The sequence below is a fragment of the Xiphias gladius genome, chromosome 3, assembly GCF_016859285.1.
Source record: "Xiphias gladius isolate SHS-SW01 ecotype Sanya breed wild chromosome 3, ASM1685928v1, whole genome shotgun sequence".
Classification (NCBI taxonomy): Eukaryota; Metazoa; Chordata; class Actinopteri; order Istiophoriformes; family Xiphiidae; genus Xiphias; species Xiphias gladius.
Genome location: NC_053402.1, coordinates 18976519 through 18994669, shown reverse-complemented (window position 1 = coordinate 18994669; position 18151 = coordinate 18976519). Strand labels below are relative to the sequence as shown.

Here is an 18151-nt window from a genome sequence, read left to right as displayed (position 1 = left end):
CTTTTGCATGAAAGAAACTAAAGGAAAGCAAAATGACCAAGTGTGATCGGAGCAAAAACGCATTGAAAATGAAAAAATAATAGAAAATGTGTTTATTCATCATTTTAAACAGGTCCAACAAGCAAAGCAACATGGAACAGTATATTCATTGAGAGGATGCAGGGAATGCCAGTGAACCAGCTATTCTTTAAAGTATATTTACAAGCATAGAGATGAAGTGTTAAAACGAGATCCATCCTTGTACACTGTGTTCATCTGTGCAAACTGTTACTCTCTTTACTGTAGGTGACAAATGCTGTTAAAAATGTCATTGCAGTTCATATGGCACTTGGTCATGTACAGCGGTGACAAATGAGTTGTGTGTATCTGCAGCAGACAGATGGTACAAAGCTCCATGTCAGAAACGTCTGGGATATAAGAACCTACATTTACCATCATGCAACACATTCTACCATTCCTACTCCCATTATTGAAGGCCGTCATTTTGTAGGCTGTGGACCTTTCACTGTAGATCAGCTGTACTAGAGTTACTGTGCGAAGTAAAAAAACCGACCAAAACAAGGCAACAGGTTAACTTATATTTCTGAAAGAAAGAAAGAAATGGCTACAAGGGGGCAGCGCTGAGTTTAGGAGAAAGGAAAAAAAACAAAACAACTATTAACAAACATTTAAAGATTGTTTTGTAGAAGACACATTATTGATGCTTTCTGCACAGACTTGCAGGGAAGAAGTACTCTTACTTTCACGTCACAGGACAATTAAGCTGAGGATTGATTTATATAAACTGGATTTGAGAATTTACTATTTTACATTTTAGTTGATATAATGACGGTGGGTGTTAACACTCATCCCTCAGAGTGAACTTTGAAACACATACACACCATACTATTACATACTGTAAAAAGCCAATAAATAAATTTTCAGAGAAGCAGCTAAAGCCGAATACCTGTTTATTTTGGGACACCTATGTATAAGGGACGTAAACTGAGTTAGAATAAACGAGCTATGAATGTACATTGACTGAGTTTTAGCTGAGATACAAGACCTGTAAGTCCATTCACTGTTCTTGTGTGCCCCAGGAAATGTAGTCAGGCCGCGTGGCTGCACTGTACTCGTCCACCAGCTGCTGGACGACTTCACGAGAGTTGTCCAGCTCATCAAAGTTGTCCTTGAATATGTCCTCTTTGCGGAACTGCTCCAGGAAGGCCTCACGCTTACGCAGTTTGTCATACTGCCGACACGTCCGCTCAAACAGCTGTGGGACAGCAACAAAGAGGACATCAAAACTCCCTGAAAGAGGTTACGTTTCAGATTCAGCCTGCACACTTTGTTTTGTTTTTTTATTTTCATTTTCCTTTCTTGTTACAAGAAAGGAAAATGAAAATAAAAAATGAAATGACATCTATGACCTATATGGAACTTCCTTAGAGGACTGTAGTTCCCCTTACTTAACTTCCAGACCTAAAGTAATGAGGAAAAAAAGGGAAAAGCCAAAAGAGAAATTCCGGCATTGTAATATGACTGACTGCAAAGGTTTTCTCAATTACCTCAGATTAAGTTATTTAATGACATCACGGGAGGGAATTTCCTTCACACCTGACAGCTCAAGTTTTAAACCAGCAAAAAGAAAAAAGAACGTTTACAGTTTTGAGGAGATGTCTAGTCTGGCAGCGTAACAGTCCAAAGCCTGATTTTTGTGGAATTTCCCTTGGACTGCTGCTGCAGCAGCAGCTCAACTTCACTTTTAGGACAATGCTTATCTTGAGTGTACGCTGGAGGAGAATGCAACTGAACTGCCTGAGGTCACGAAACTCTGATGAGCACTTACAGAGGAGATGCTTGTGTGGTTGGCCATCATCAGACCACTGACTCGGTGGGCCGAGGGCAGGTATGGGGACTTCCTGGACAATGCCACCTGGATGCTGGCAGGACCCCAGGGAATGAAGCTGGCAAGTTTACGTTCTCGGATCCTCTGGAGGCTTTTATGCACCTACAGTAGAGTAAGTTGAAACTGGTTTATATACTCTCCAGACATGTTAGGAAAAGTGGAACTCATAAGGTTATAGTTTGACACCTCATACACACACACACACACACACACACACACACACACACACACACACACACACACACACACACACACACACACACACACACACACACACACCTGTGTGGGGTCGACCTCTCCCTGGATGATGTTGAGGATGGCGATGTAGCAGTGGCTCGGCTGCCTCTCTCTTCCCGTGGACACCATCACATTCTTGGGTTGCAGAAGCCTCCTCATCACATCCAGCACTGTGGTTTTCCTCACGCTAGCAACCTGGGACACAGTAGGGTGATTAAATCAAAAGTCGACGTCTTAGAGATGCTCAGTATTTTGATAAAGAAGATTTTTAATCACAATCGACTGATACTTGATTAACCTGAAAACATTTTGCACTCTATGTTTTGGATGCCATTTTGTGGACTGAATGAAGAGTGAACAAATGTTTCTCAGTTTGCTTTAATTTCTTTCAGTAGTCTGACAACTCACCGACTGGTCGGTAGTGAGTGGTGTGTACCCAGTCATAAGGAAGTGCAGGCGGGGCGTGGGGATGAGGGATGCAATCAGGCCAATAAGGTCGTTGTTCATGTAGCCCGGATAGCGTAGGGTGGTTGTGCTTGCAGACATGATGGTGGAAACCTGTGTGTATGAAGGTTCAATCAGACACAGAGCCTTTAAAGTAACTGGTTAGAGCTTGCAAATACGTTAAAAAGAGTTAGGGCTTGATGATACCTTGAATGAATTTGATTCATTCAGAATTTTTGTTTTTGCACAATTTGTAAATTGTTTATATCACGAAACCCCATTTATATCAACAAGGGCAGGCAAAATAACAGAAACATCTCTCTGTTTAATGAAATATAGTTCAACAGCATCACAAGCTACAGCCTCCAAAATGAAAACAAAGTTGAATCTAGACCTCTCTAAATCAATTTCAACACAAACTGAACATTATAACCTTCATGAAGATAGGATTTATTGCAGGACTGTTGTATTAGACTGCATTAGTTTTATCTAGGTGTTCCTAATAAACTGACAAATGAGTGGATTTGCACCTGTTGCAGTTTACAGGACTGTTGTAACTCCAGGTGGCTAGCTAGCTCTGGGTACCTTGTAGGGAATTTCAAGATGGCATCAACAAGAGTGACAGTATTGAACTATATTAAGTATTATCTGGTTACGAGAGGTGTATCGATGCGAGTCGAATGTATGCAGATTCTGATTCATTCAATCTGTTCCTGCTGGGTAGATAAGGATATCAGGCTGATGTCTTGTCAAGAAACACATCACAGCAGGTGATGTTTTCTGCTCTCTCTGCTGAAACTGGATGTCCCTGGTCTTAATTATGACAGCCTTTCAGGTAGTGCACTTATTTTTCTTGCTTGGATGTCTTCAAGATAAAGTCCTGATAAAGTTTAATGTTTTAATCGGCATTTTGCACGAAAAAAAAAAATTAATGAAAATAGTGAATCGACCCCAAGCTTGGAAATAAATAAAGGAATGAATGAATGAATGAATGAATGGAGATTTTATCTCTTTGTGTGTGGCTCTTGTCAAACAAGCTGACATACCATTTGGTGAGCTGAAATCCAGTCTGACATGCAACTGACTTGCCAAACTAGTTTGTGAATCTCATAATTTTTGTAGTGAGCAACACATGTCTAGCACAGTCTGTCTCAACATTTGTCTTTGTTCAAATACAGTCAGGTAGGCTTTAGGCTAGAGCTAAAACTAAAACCTGCTGACTGACAAGCTGAGAAAACATTTGGGGGTGGTAGAGGCTGTAAAACTGTGTGATGTCTCACTCACCAGCTGATTGATCTGGGAGAACGAGGGGTTCTGGATATGCAGTCTGTCTGTTGCGATGCGATTAAGAGCCGTGTTATCCAACACCACCTGATACACAACACACATACACGCACACATACGTGCCCAGAGGGAAATTATTAGACAAATGAAGACAAAAATGGAGGAAGAGACTCCCTCCGGCACAACAACATGGCGAAAGTCAATAACTGCTACGTAGTTAAAGAAAGTGAGACGGTATCGGAGTAATGACGCAGTCAGGGAACCTTTTAAGAAGCAACACAGTGTGTTGTTGTTAGGAGAGCTGAACATAAAAGACACACTGTACAGTCGCAACAGGGGGACCAATTCTTGGACAGATTCTATTAGCTCTCCAGCTAATTTAATCAACATGAGGGCCTTATGCAAGACCCTGGAGGAAGTAGGTATTAGAGAGGAAACACCATTAGACTGTCAGAGCATCTCAGACTAATACAATCACAGATATAAGACTGAGATTTAATAAGTTCGATTGGCAATGCCTCAATGCTGGCATGCTTCTTTACTAGTCTGCTACACAAGCACTGCATTGGCCTAAAAAGCATCTGTTATCAACAAATGAACTGATAAAAGTAAAAACTTTAGACTACATCTGTCATATACTTTCACAAATTAGGCCAGCAGATTTTGAAATTGACTAAAGTGTTGAAGACAAAAATTTCAAGTTTATCAGAGCATGTTTAAATGCATGGTGAAAGACACTATGAACTGTAAGCTTTAAGTGTATCGTGATATCAGTTACATATTTTTAAAAGACAAGTGACAAGAGGGTATTAAAATTAGCTAATCATACACTTAGGTGGTGAGGCAAAAATCTCTGTTGTCATATTTGTGATTATGATTTTATTTGGGTGGAATATTCCTTTGAATGCTTAAATTCCTCATTAAACAAGCCTAGCCAAAACTAGTCCAGTGCAGAATGGGTCTCTGTTAATAAAATAGAGTTTTTTGTCATGTGTTTGAGGTCTTAACAGAGTTTGACATGTGTACTAGCAAAGGTTTGCTGGGTTTTGACCCCTACCATTTACGTCAGAACACGACGCAAAATTTATTTAACAGGCTGACATAACATCATGATTTTATTGGCAATTTGACTGACCTTTTTAATAAAATTATTTTTACTTCCTGTTTCAGCTCATTTATAGTGGAACGGTTTGGCTACTTCTGTTGTATTTTGGCTTTGATTTGTTCAAATGGTGCTATTACAAGCTAACCAAGGGTTGTTTAAAAACTGCACTCAAAACGCAGTCATTTTTATGGTATCTTGTGAGGGTATTTAGTGCCAAGGGTGCGTTGCAAAGCAACGGGAGCAATGGGATTAATCAACATCCATTCATAAGTGCTGCTGCTCACCACGCAGTCTGCGTTCTGGGTGAGTCTCTTCAGCGTCAGCAGCGAGTTGTACGGCTGAACTACCACATCACTCATCTCATCCTGGTTTGGGAAAACAGAGTAAGTCTGCACCAGCTTCTTTGGGTACCTGGAGATCAGAAATGATATTTTATCCACACACACACCAGATCACATGAAAAAAAGTAGGTGAACAAGCTGCATGTGTATCTGTGGACCTGTCATTGAGTTTCTCCAGCAGATAGGATCCTAGACCCGAGCCCGTCCCCCCAGCAATGGAATGACACAGGACAAATCCCTACAAAAGGCAAAGGGTTACTCATCACTTGCAGTTCAGATATACAGCTACAGCATGTGCCACGTGTGTGTAAAGCTTACTTTAAACTCTGCTGATGCAGAAAGCTGATGTGTGTGGGTGAGCAAATGCCTCTCTTCCTAGGCAGTTATATAAATGGGAGTGCAGCCCCACCTCACAAATAGGCTCCCTCACCCCCCCCAAGACAGCCCTGTAATACCTGCCTTCTACACTCGCCCGGCTATTATCACCAGACATTCTACACGCCACACCCTGCCAACATACACATGCACACGGCAGCCAGGCCCACCTTCCTATCCAATACACACATGAGTGCACACACTAAATAATAATGTGGGGTCATAATGTGAATGAGTTACAGAAATTGCAGACCTTAGAGGGGAAATGCGAGTGTTATTTTATGGGAGGGCTGGCAGCTGAAGAAAGTCCACAAAAAAAAAAAAAAGAAAAGAAAAAGAAAAAACCCTAAAAATAATAATGTGGCATGGCTGGGGCTTTGCTGTTTTTAAGATAACAGGCACTGGCACCATTTTAACATGTCGTTTTTAATCAAGTCATTCATTTCTATATGGATTTATGGATTTTACCACAAAAGGCACAAACGTTTGCATGTAAGACTAAGAAAAGTCACGTTTGAGTGCAAGTATATCAAGTATTCCCTAATGCAACTCAGACCACGGACGGATTATTGAACAGGCATTACACATCCGTGGCCACGATTTATCACGTTAACTATAAACAACAAATACTTTGATACTTTCTTGCAGGTTTGAGGTCAAGGCTTCAGTAGCAAGTTGCTGCTCAATGGGATAAGATGGGATAAGGTGACTATACTATGTAATATTTCTACACACAGCCACATTACTTTATTTCCAAATCAGTTTTCAAAATTCCACACTGCAAAAGCCCAGATCAGCCCAATCCCCAAGGAGAGTCGGTATGTGATAAATGATAAACTTGCCTCCAAACTGTCACTGCCATCTGCCTCCCGGTCAATGATGTCAAAGATGTCCTCTTGGATTTTTTTGCCCTAAAGGGAAAACATTATATATGCATAATTTTTTTAAGTCTTTGTTTGTATAATAATGACAGTAGTTAAAGAAAGGAACATGTCATATCCACTGATCACCTGTGAATATCCACTGGCCCAGTTGTTGCCAGCACCTCCGCCATGCTCAGAGAGGTAGATGTTCTCTGGGTTGTACAGATTTGCATAAGGGGAGTTGAGGATGGTGTGAATCACCCTCGGCTCCAGGTCCAGGAGGACTGCACGGGGGATGTAGTGTTCATCGTCGGCCTGTGGAGTTTTATGAACGAGGAGGGGTTAGCTGATGAAACTGCACTGTCTGTAGGATGTTGTGTTCTTGCAGGGTCAGGGTTAATTCAGTTTACACAACTAGCACGCCATCTAGTGGCAAACAGTGTTGTTGCATCTCAGCTGCAAACAAGCATCAATAAAGTGTATATACACTCACTAAGAACTTTATTAGGAGCACCTGCACACCTGCTTATTTGTGCAATTATCCAATCAGCCAATCATGTGGCAGCTGTGCAATGCATAAATTCATCAGTTATTGCTCACATCAGACATTAACAATCGACATTCGAGGCTGGTGGTTGGTGTAATGTTGTGGGGGATGTTTTCTTGCCACACTTCAGTCCCCTTAATACCAGTCAATCATCATTTGAATGCCACAGCCTATCTGAGTATTGTTGCTGACCATGTGCATCCCTTTAAGGCCACAAGTGATGCATCTTCTAATGGCTACTTCCCGTATGATAATGTACCATGTCACAAAGCATAAGTCATCTCAAACTGATTTCATGAAAATGACTTAAGTGTACTACAGTGGCCTCCCCAGTCACCAGATCTGAATCCAACAGAACACCTTTGGGATGTGGTAGAACAGGGGATTGACAGCATGAATGTGCAGCTGACAAATCTGCAGAAATGATGCGATACAATCACGTCAACATGGAACACAATCTCAAAGGACTGTTTCCAACACCTTGTGGAATCCATGCCACGAAGATTTGAGGCCATTTGGGAAGCAAAGGTAGGTCCTACCCAAGATAAGCATGATGATCCTAATAAAGCGCTCAGTGAGTGTATACAGTACGTGCAGAAAAGATACGATTTATCCATCTCATGACATTAAATATAATGGGGTAAAGGTTTAAATTATTTCCTCAGTTACCTGGTAGAAAAACACATCCTTCCTGTCGGTCCCTTCAGTTGCAAACTCCTCAACAATCCCCTCTGGACTGATGCCATGCTCTGCACACAGCTGCTTCCAAAACTCAAAACCGACTGAAAAACCACGAAAGGAACAAGTTGGCAAAATGTTAACGTTAGGTCACGTTAAGTAGCCTTTGGTGACCTTACTGGTTTATTAAACAAATAGTAAACACATCAATTAGCATAACTTGCACCGGTAGCTAACATGCATTTACATGACGTTTGCTGTGCAGAAACCCCATTAGCCACATTTCAGCTAGGTTGTAATGATGTTGTCGTTGTTTAAGTTACATTTTGAGTTTAGCTAGTCTTGATATTAGCACTTGACTAACTTGGTTACACAGCAGTATGTCTGACAGATCATCTCAGTTAGCTGACTCAGTTCAATGTTGGACACTGGCTAGAAGCATTAACTACGTCTCTCACGTACTCTGATTTCCACATTGTCCCAGCTGAAGCGTTATGATTTCCCGCGGCATGTTGAGTCCTCGGCTGTTCCTTGTTTTAGCTAGCCTGCTGGCTGCTTGCTAGCTAAATAATACAAGAAAAACAGACCACTCCAGCGGCGGCAGCAGCAGCAGCAACTCGCTCCTTCCCGCTTGGTGCTGATGTGACGCTCCGAGCAAATGTCGCAAATCGCTATTGAATCTGCGCACTGCCGCCTACCGTGTCGGAGTGTGTAATGCAGCCTAATCGACACAGACACACACACACACACACACACACACACACACACACACACACAAACAAGATTAAAGATATTTCGTTGCCTCGCTTCAACACGCCAAAAGTCAGACCAAAACCTATGCGGCTAAGGTTTGTCGCTTAATTTTAAAGTTTTATTTTGACTGTATATACCGTATGCTATTCTTTCTGCCTTGACCTTGAAGTTATCATTATCATCATCATCATCATCATTATTATTATTATTATTAGACTTTATTTGAAACCGGATTACATAGGGTTTGTGCCGGTATGGTATTTTTTTTTTTTTTACAAGTTTCCACCGGGATATTTAGTACGCCACTGTGTCTGCTTCAACACTTGGTAGAGTTGATGGTTGCAATGACCGTGTTCATACGCTTCCCTCCGGTGATCACAATTTGTGAGTACGCCTGTCTATTGTACAAGTTTTATTTTTAATATTTTTTAAGTGTTACTATTGCGTCTTGTTTTTACTTGGAGAAGCTCGGTACAGTTTCGTGTGCTGCTCTGTTTCCACGGGCAATTAGTAACATTTTTCTTTGTACATATTAAATTTTCTTTGGTTCTTAGCGTGTAATTCTGATCATAACCAGTAGTAGGTCTTCATTTATGCTAGTGTATTTATAACCTTGAGTTTTCCTGCCCTCCAGTGGTCATAGTTAGTAACTAAAGCTGGACATAATTTTTTTTTTTTCAGTTATTTCTTTTCTTTTTAACAAACCATCAATTCTACCAAGTGTGAGGAGGGAAAGCTACAGCTAATCAGATGTAGAGGGAACAGTATAATTATTTCAAATAAACAACTATTTCATTGAAAGTGCGTTTGTAATCAGGGCTCTGTTGCATTTTTGGTCACAACTACTTGTTTGACTTTATGTTTGTAGTTGACAGTGTCATACAAAACAAGAAAATATTTAAATGGCTATTTAAACCAAGGCGTTGTAGATAAGCACAATCACGATGACCATCTGATTTGTTTGTCAGCGAAGGTCAAAAAAACAAAACAAAAAACAAAAACAAAACTCAAATATTCCTATTGTGCATGAACGCCGTCTGACACGGGCGCGCGTGCGGTTTCTGATTGGGCTGCTGATGTCTCGGAAAAACAGGTTACGCCATATTGTCCCGAGCCTTTCAGAGGAGAGCACTGCATTTCTGCAAAAATGACAAAATAGTAGGTGGCATCTCATTTAAAAAGTATCCCCCCCGTGACTCTAATGCCATACTTGCTTGTAACGCAGTCAGGTATTTATTGTTAGCGGCTAACACGATGATTCAGCTGGCGTGGCTAGCCGTTAGCTTAAATCCGTTAGCGCAGATCTGTTGGCCGGTGTTTTGAGCAGCTCTGTGACGCTGTGCTGCCCCTTTTCACGCTCTTTACCTGATTCCACTTAAGTCTTTATTTTACAGGCTTACTTTATCCACGGTATACGCTAAGATGGCGCACACTGGGGCAATGGAAGACTCCTCCGAGGAGGACTGCTCTGCCAAGCAGGGGTCTAGTATCTGCCTGCGAAGTCGACCGTGCTCCACCGAGAGAGACGGTCAGGTACGGGCTGTCAAAGCCGCTCTTCAGTCCCGATTGGGGCCCTACGAGCCCGTCCTGACCTACCTACAGTCCGTCCTGGTGTGGGAGAGACCCTTTCAGTGTGTGCTCTTCTACATCTTGGTCAACGTTGTGTTCTGGTGAGTTTCAGCAAATGTTAGATAAGGTTTGTGCATTTTGATGGCAGACTTGTTCTGCTGCCCGAGTGTGTTATAGCAACCTACAATCAGACAATACAGAGACTCTTTGATCGTTAGGCGAAAGCCAACGTGACGGAGAGCAGCTGGTGCTTTTACACAATGCAGTGTTTCACCTATCAATTCAAGACAAGACAGATGGCTGGCTAGTGGCTCTATTTATAGAGGCACTTCTGTTCTAACTCCAATGTTGCTCCTAACTGAACTGGTTTTCTTATTGTTGAAAACAGTGTGGTGCCTGTATAATACGCTGTACCTATTTCATTGTTGATCCTTCTGTGTGTGTGTGTGGGGGCTGAAAGTTGAATCTTCAATTTACAGGTCCATGTTTTGTCACTACAGAAGTAAAAATCAATCTTTGTCTATATTAAGGTTGTGGCTTTTGGTTCAGCACGCATAAAGCACATGTCAGTGAATAGCAGTCTATTTATATATCTCCCTGCTTTATCATTTGTAATTATCAGTGTTGAAAAAAGGAGCAATATTACAAGTCCCATATTTATAAAATACTTAAGTAAAAATACAGAAGTATTAGCAGCAAAATGCACTTAAAGTATCGAAAGTAGTCATTATGCAAAATTGCTCCATTGTGAGTATGTATTATATTATCAGAATATTGTTACTGATACTTACTTTTAATATTAAGTTCCACTACCTTTTAATAAACTTTAATACTGTTTGTAGTTTAATCTATAACAGTGCATGGTATTTTATAATCTGATCATATGTTTACCAATAAAATCTTAATCTGAAAAGTAACTAGTAATTTTGGATGTAAAATTAATGTAATGAAGTAAAAAGTACAATATTTACCTGAAATGGAGACAAGTATAAAGTCACATGAAAATAAAATCCTTAAGTAAAGTACAGGTACCTCAAAAAATGTACTTAAGCACAATATTTGAGTAAATGTACTTAGTTACATTCCACCACTGGTAATTATATTCACCCAGCTGCACTATTAGTCAGCTCTAAACTTAAGAAAGTAATTAAAAAAACATTCTTCTTAACATTAAGAAGAAAGTACAGAAGAATTCAACAGGAGAAAGAGTAGGACTGGGGCAAGTTTTGGCTAAATTAGGTGACTTAGATATTTTTGTATGAAAAGATTCATTGACCTGGGACACAGAAGAGGGAAAGCCAGGCTGGCAGCTGCTTGTGGCGCTCAGGCAATATGTACAAATGTACATATTGTTGTGTCCTCCCTTGCATGTATATGGCTAGTTCCACATAGACGATTGCATTGTATGTTTTTTGTTTTGTTTTTTTAACTAAGTGTAGCTACTAATTGCACTGCTACCCCAAATACTAGTGTGCTACACCTCATTCTGCCAACAAATTCTTTGTTAGGTTAATCTCTAACTGCTGATTGGCAGAATCCAGTAACATTGTTGTGGTCAACACATTTTGAAGTCTTGTGATCTGAAACTGGAGCGACACTTGGGGACTTTTGTTGAGGACCCAGGCAGTGAAAACAAGTTGTGTCAAAATGGACAACACTCCTTTAAAGATGGAAACCACCTGATAAAAAAATTTGGATGTACAGCCTGCACCCTTTCCGTTGTTAGTGAAGGGGACTCATACTCAAACATTTTATTTATTTTACAACAGTGCCATCAGTTTTAAAGAAAAAAATGTAATATTCTTATCCTATTTCGTTACCATTTTCCTGATTTTAATTTATAATGAGAATTATTGGGTGTAGCACACATCAGAAAGTGGAACAAGTTCCTCTTTATTAGTTCTGACTAAAGGAAGCAGTAGATTATCACTTAAGGGTTTCGTGGATTCATGAAGATCCATGAATGCACTAAGTTTCTCAATTATATAACTTATCCATTGTTTACTCCTGGGGCAACAGGCATGGGATGTACTGTCTGTTCATGTGTTTTATTCCCCTCCAGGTTCTTTGCCCTGACCTCACTGCGCCTGCTGTTCCTGCTGGCATCCGGTCTGGCTGTGGTTGTCTGTGTTGATACCTGGAGAAACAAGATCTGGCCAGAAATTAGAGGTGCTACAAGTTCCCTCAATGGAAGTCTTTATATTTCTCAGAGTCTGACATGTTCTGTATTTTAGCTTTATTTTACCCCCTGAGGTTCCTGGTGTTAATTGTACCATAGATCCTTCCTCAGTTTACTCAATTTATGTACTTTTATTATTAGAATAGATATGCCATCAGTCAGCAGCCCTGCACCATGGACATTGCAAGTGATTTGTATTACACACAGCGCAGTTAATCTCCCATACTTGTATTTGAATTTGTATTATGTACTGGATTGTACAAAGTCCTGAGGAGACTGTAGCTGAAAGAGAGAACACAAGCTAACATGCATAACATGTTAGGGCTACCTTTTCTTTACGGTACACGCATAATATATTAATATATATTATTGATGTACATTGTGGTATGTAATTTCATTAAAGTGATGGATGTTCTCTCTCTCTTTCTTTCTCTCTGTCCACAGTAAGAAACCCGGATGAATCAGAAAATGAGAGGTTTGTTACTTTAACCACAGTTTTGTGTTGACTGTAACCACCAAGCAGTGTCCTGACAGCATTAATGATATAATAAGATAGCGGTTTAAAGTGTTCATAATATTGTCCATTTGTCTAGCTGGGGTCTGGTGCAACCTGGCATTCTCAGTGTACCTGAACTGTCCCACCATATCGCTGAGGCCTGGGTCAGTGGAGCAGTTCTCACATCCACTGTGGTACAGTACAAACGACACAACCCTGGAAAGGTGAAGACCACACGTCATACAAAAACCTCAATCCTTATATATATCACAGCATCTCTTTTTGGTGTGGAAAATCACCTTTTAAATTATGTTTTTGATGTCCCTTTCCCTCTTCTGATTGCCTGTGGTCCTAATTGTCATTACATGATTCTGCAAATTAGTAATCCATCCAATTCACCAGTAAGCAATGGATAAAGGCACAATCGTCAACATGTATTATGGGTGCTGACTTCATTCCCTGTGTGTTTTGTTGCTCTGTCAGTTTTGCATCCTGACCTGTGGACTGTTTACCTGTTTGGCTGTGGTTGGGCGCTACATTCCAGGATTGGTGCTCTCCTACTCTGCTGGTGAGTGCCAGCAATTTACCCAGCCCTAACTACAGATCCAGGCCCCTTCACAAGACCAGAGTGGTAGAGAAACTCAGCCTGACTGGTTCAATTAAAAATGCATGGGTGAAGAAACAAGATCTGTGGTGCCCCAGTACCATGGCCTCGTCTGTGAGGTGATTAAAGCCAGGATAAGACACATGGGGCAGGAGTGAAGGAGGGAAGGGAGCCAGGCAGAAAGCTAAGGAGGTCATGCCGAGACTGGGCTAATCTCCTAACCTCTAACCATTGTAGGCTGCAGAGCTGGGAAGGCAAGAACTGCCAAGGCCCTTTGCTCTGACGTCTGAAACAATCCACAGCAGCTTGTACTCTACATGTTAAATCCCTGCTGCTCCCTCTGTTTCATTTTGTCTGTATCTCTACTGAAACTGACACAGCCTTGTGAGTGTCTATCAACAGTGAGTTGAGTACCACTAGATACCGAATGTATCTACAAAACAGAAATGAGCACAGTTTTTTTTCTTATCACATACACTAAACAACTCAACAGAAGGACCTCTTTCTCCACAATGACTATATCTTTTTGCCTTTGTCCTCTAGTGTTAGCTACCCTCCTGGCCCCCCTGGCAGCCTATCACAGGGTTTTTCCGCACGTGTACGTGAAGCTGGAGCCGGTCCTGCAGCGGCTGGACTTCAGCGTTCGTGGATACATGATGTCAAAGCCTATTGATAATCAGTGTAAGTAGTACATCAAATTTTATAACAATGCAAGTTAGTTGAACTTGTAATGAATTAAACTTATGCATGCTAATCTAACTTAAAAAGCCACAATTGAACCTTAAGAAAATAAATGTATCGCTAAGATTACCATCACACGAAGTAAATGACGACTGACAATGATACTGTCCTAGGGTCAACATTTGTTCAGATAATGCATTTAGATGGTGCTTGTTGTCACCACATTAAATGCAACTGATGTTCCCATTTTTACCCGGCAATCACCAGTTTTGGCTTCAATGACAAATGGCCAGATCATTGACTGTCTTTCCATCTGTATTGTAATCACTCTTCCAAAACCAGTTGTCCTGTATAGTGTTATTATGAACCCTCTGTACAGTTAATATGAATTACTGGCAACTTTCCGTCCTCGAAGTTAGTGTGACTTTCTCCACTGAGTAGTAATCTTTTGTTGTCTGTATGCTTGTCGTTCTGCTCTGCAGTCCTGCGGAGGCCTATCCATGGTGCAGCCTCAGGTGAAGCCAGTGACAGTGAAGAGGAGTTGGCTGCTTTCTGTCCAACAGTAAGTCTGTTCAAAGTCTTTCAGTGTTTTAATGAAGCTGTAACTAATTCGTTCGACATCGATGTTCGTGAACACTCCCTGAATACCTATGGATTTGTATTTCATCACAGTTTTATTTACAGTAGCACATCTAAGGAGAAACTTCACATGAGGTGCTGTGTCTGTCTTGTGTATTTTTACCTTAAGCCTGCAGAAGATATAAGAGCAAAATACAGAGAGAAAATAACAAAGGGGGAAACACAGAAAGTTTGCACAATAGTTTATGGCAGGACAAAGGAGTTAAAGTTTCTGCCTAGATTTTGACTGACATTTAAAAAAAAAAAAAGTAGCACACACCATAAAAATATTTAACCTTTTAAATGTGTTGTATCTCATAGTTCGATGATGCTGTTGTTGCGAAGGAACTTGCACTGACAGACTCCGAGCACTCCGATGCTGAGGTGTCCTACACTGACAATGGAACATTTAACCTATCGCGTGGGCAGACCCCACTCACAGAGGGCTCTGAGGGTAAGTATGCAGGTGTTGCAGATTTTCTTTTTTAGTATTTTCTTGTTTGCTCTTGTCCATGACCTTGTTCCTGTCTGTATTTTGGTCAGACCTTGACAGACACAGTGATGCTGAGGAATCCTTTGCTCAAGATCTCCCAGACTTCCCCTCCATAAATCCAGATGCCACTCTGATGGATGATGACGACGACACAAGCATCGGGCTACCTAGTCTGTGTCTATCTGGGCTAGCTAGTCATCGGGTTTCAGTGCTGGATGTGGAGTCTCATCTGGACTCTGACCAGGACGATCTGGATACAGAACTTTCTCTCAGCGGCCTGCCACCTGCCTCTGATTTCGCCGGAGACTTGGCCGGAGTCATCGCCAGCAACATGATCCAAACAGCGTTTGCCGCGGCAATGCAACCTCGGCCTCCTGCTACCAAGCGCAGAGAAGGCCCACCCAAGGCCGGAGCCAGCCGAAGCTACCGCAAGCAGTCCAGCTCTGAGCTGGACACAGACTTGGAGGGAGAGGACTTTGAAATGCTGGATCAGTCTGAACTGAACCAGATGGATCCCCTCGGAGGAGGTGGGGGTACTAGACGAGAGAGCCAGGGGTCAAACTTCTTATCTAGCCTGCTGGGTAAACCACAGTAAGGTGTGTGTGTGCGTGTGTGTGTGTGTGTACTTGTTCATAAGCATGTGAGATTGTGTGTTATGAGTGTGAAAGATGATTTTAGGTTCCAGCAGCCCTGCTTCTGATTGGCATCAGTTATCACTGTGAAGTATTTTATTTTTTCTATCTTTTCAAACTCTTTCTCCCCTACTTTCAAACCCTGATCATCCAGAAAACCTTTACTTTGTAGGCTGAGCAATAGGAAATGCAGCAACAAAAATAAAACACATTAATAAACCAGCATTATTGAGCCTTGATGCAGTCTTGTATCTTATGCACCCATAAGTTATAAGGGTACTTGTTAGTGACTATACATAAAGAACAACAGTGCCCCGTAAAATCTTTTGTACTAGGAGGTCTACACAGGGCTATTTAACATGGGACCAAATATGACATTTCTGTTGGTTGAGCTGAGCCATGTTGCTTTGATATTGTCATTATGGAACAGCATTTCATGTTTACGTTTCTTTAGTGAGTGGAGCGACTGAGGTAGATAAATCAGCCCCCACTTTTTCCATCACCTTTTGTCAAAGAAACAGCAGTTTGCGTTGCTGTTGTTGTTAGTCCTCTGCTGTCCTTTCAAGTGACACAGGGCTATAATCTGTTAGAAGATGATTTACTCGTTGTTACAGGTATACAGACATGAATTTACTTTTTTTTTTTTTTAAAGCACTTTTCAGTAGTTGAGGATTTGGACAGTGATTCTCCTCTGTCATGAAGATGAATATTTTTTGGCTAAAAGCTTCATTTACTTTTCTGTGTGATTTTTTTCCTTTCCTAGTTCTTTTTTCTGCTGACCAAAATATGAAGACATATTCATTACAAGAGCTTGTTTTATTTTCTTGAAAGAATGTCAAATTACAGTCTTAAGATGTCTGACCGAGAGGAGCTTCTGAAGTTGTGTCTGTTGTTCATTGTATTTATGAACTTGTGCACCAGGGTGAGAGATGTTTCTTTTTTCTGAATAAGTTCAGAATATTTTTCATTTTCCTTCCCTTTAATACAGCTCAATAACATATTGTGTCCATGTTTAATACCTTGAATAAGCCCTCAGCTTTGTGCTTTCTTTCTCAGAAGTAATATTTCACCCAATTTCCTTATATCTTTTATCATCATTGTATTTCATGTAGTTGACAGTCAAGCTGGACATTTTAAGAGAAAAATCTAATAATCTTTAAATTCATAGATGTTTTACTATTTTAATGGGGAAACGTTTACATCAGAAATGGGTATAGAAAGTTGTCCTTATATCCTTTTTCAAAGTGTTAGTTGCTTTGTGTGCTGGCCAGCCTCTTTTCCTCTCGATGGACACACCATGTCAGTATGTCGGTATTTTACAATGAAAAGGGCATAAGCCACAGTTGAGATTTATCGAAATCATATATCAGAGTCTTAAAATGCTGGGTTTTTAAAATAGAGGAAAAACACATTGCTTGCTTTCATTGTGGTATTTTGAGAAGAAAATCATAGCTGCGAGAGATATAGCACAAGAGAAAATAAAACTGCTGGATCCACGCTCATGGAGGTGTCGTAGAAAAATTGTGCACTGATAGGAAATTGCTGGGATTTTGAGGTAGAAGAAGAAGAAGAGGAGGAGGAGGAGCAGTTAGTATCAATTTGTTTGACCAGTTCAAGTTAGCAAAGTTGAAGAGTCAGCTCCTCAGTATGAGTGATCTGTAATCAGTTTGATAATTTAATGTGCAAAGTAGTGTATTTTCTTCTCTGTTACTGGTTTTGATATATTTTGATGTGCAAATCATATTGAATAAAATGTTTGCAATTACGTCTGAGTCTGGTCAAATGTGTCCTGCAATCTCAGATGACAGATGAAGTTCTTGAGATTATTCCAAAGTGTCTGATTTAAGACTAAAGTCTTTGCAGCAAAGGCTCGGAAAGTTCAGAACAACTTCACTGAGAAAATTTTTCACAAAACAACGAAACACTGACAACGTTGCTGTTGTTGAGGAATTTTATACGCTAATCTTAGTTGTGCTTTTTTTTTCTTTTTCTTTGCCTCATTTCTGTCTTGGACGAATCACAGCTATGGACTTTCAAGCCTACTGATCAAATCAAACGGACTAACTCAAGCACACAGTGGGCATCACTGGCCCAGATACTTTCTTTTGAGAATAAAACACAATCTGTCTTAATGGGTAATTTAAGTTCTTCATTGCACACAGATCCATGTGGTCGTACATACAGGCCCCATTTCTAGGATCTGCCCCCTCCACACACACACACACACACACACACACACACACACACATGCTACAGTATCAACGAATGTGTTGTTTTTTTTTTTTTTTTATTACTATGCAGAAGGTATTTGTTTTTATTGTATTTCCAACACGATTACCAGGCGTATAAACCATTATTGTCCAA

General features: G+C 40.7%; 2 protein-coding genes across 5 annotated transcripts; one reads left to right on the top strand and one right to left on the bottom strand.

Moving 5' to 3' along the window:
- Nucleotides 1-77: 77 nt before the first annotated feature.
- tubg1 (tubulin, gamma 1) lies at nucleotides 78-8483 on the bottom strand. The gene is made up of 11 exons (XM_040119070.1): nucleotides 8225-8483; nucleotides 7754-7866; nucleotides 6685-6852; nucleotides 6517-6585; nucleotides 5458-5537; nucleotides 5243-5369; nucleotides 3854-3940; nucleotides 2534-2683; nucleotides 2168-2320; nucleotides 1829-1990; nucleotides 78-1255 (listed from the first exon to the last, which is right to left on the bottom strand). The coding sequence occupies exons 1-11, from the start codon at nucleotides 8271-8273 to the stop codon at nucleotides 1058-1060; spliced, it is 1356 nt and encodes a 451-aa protein (XP_039975004.1). The 5' UTR covers nucleotides 8274-8483; the 3' UTR covers nucleotides 78-1057.
- retreg3 (reticulophagy regulator family member 3) lies at nucleotides 7595-16519 on the top strand. 4 transcript variants are annotated; one of them, XM_040119057.1, is made up of 10 exons: nucleotides 7595-7612; nucleotides 9910-10185; nucleotides 12147-12253; nucleotides 12708-12738; nucleotides 12857-12983; nucleotides 13243-13327; nucleotides 13907-14044; nucleotides 14527-14606; nucleotides 14984-15116; nucleotides 15206-16519. In XM_040119057.1, the coding sequence occupies exons 2-10, from the start codon at nucleotides 9938-9940 to the stop codon at nucleotides 15748-15750; spliced, it is 1494 nt and encodes a 497-aa protein (XP_039974991.1). In that variant the 5' UTR covers nucleotides 7595-7612; nucleotides 9910-9937; the 3' UTR covers nucleotides 15751-16519. The 4 variants fall into 4 exon arrangements, with proteins under 4 accessions (XP_039974991.1, XP_039974982.1, XP_039974965.1 ...); XM_040119048.1 differs by having other exon boundaries at nucleotides 7596-7612; nucleotides 9896-10185; XM_040119031.1 differs by lacking the exon at nucleotides 7595-7612 and adding an exon at nucleotides 9510-9673.
- Nucleotides 16520-18151: the final 1632 nt, after the last annotated feature.

Coding starts and splice junctions, on each gene's coding strand:
- tubg1 (XM_040119070.1), bottom strand. CDS start 8,273: ATGCCGCGGGAAATCATAACGCTTCAGCTGGGACAATGTGGAAATCAG. Junction 6,853..7,753: donor AGGATGTGTTTTTCTACCAG/GTAACTGAGGAA, acceptor AAAACTCCACAG/GCCGACGATGAACACTACAT. Junction 2,684..3,853: donor TCTCCCAGATCAATCAGCTG/GTGAGTGAGACA, acceptor TCATACACACAG/GTTTCCACCATCATGTCTGC.
- retreg3 (XM_040119057.1), top strand. CDS start 9,938: ATGGCGCACACTGGGGCAATGGAAGACTCCTCCGAGGAGGACTGCTCT. Junction 14,045..14,526: donor AAAGCCTATTGATAATCAGT/GTAAGTAGTACA, acceptor TCTGCTCTGCAG/TCCTGCGGAGGCCTATCCAT. Junction 14,607..14,983: donor TGGCTGCTTTCTGTCCAACA/GTAAGTCTGTTC, acceptor TGTATCTCATAG/TTCGATGATGCTGTTGTTGC.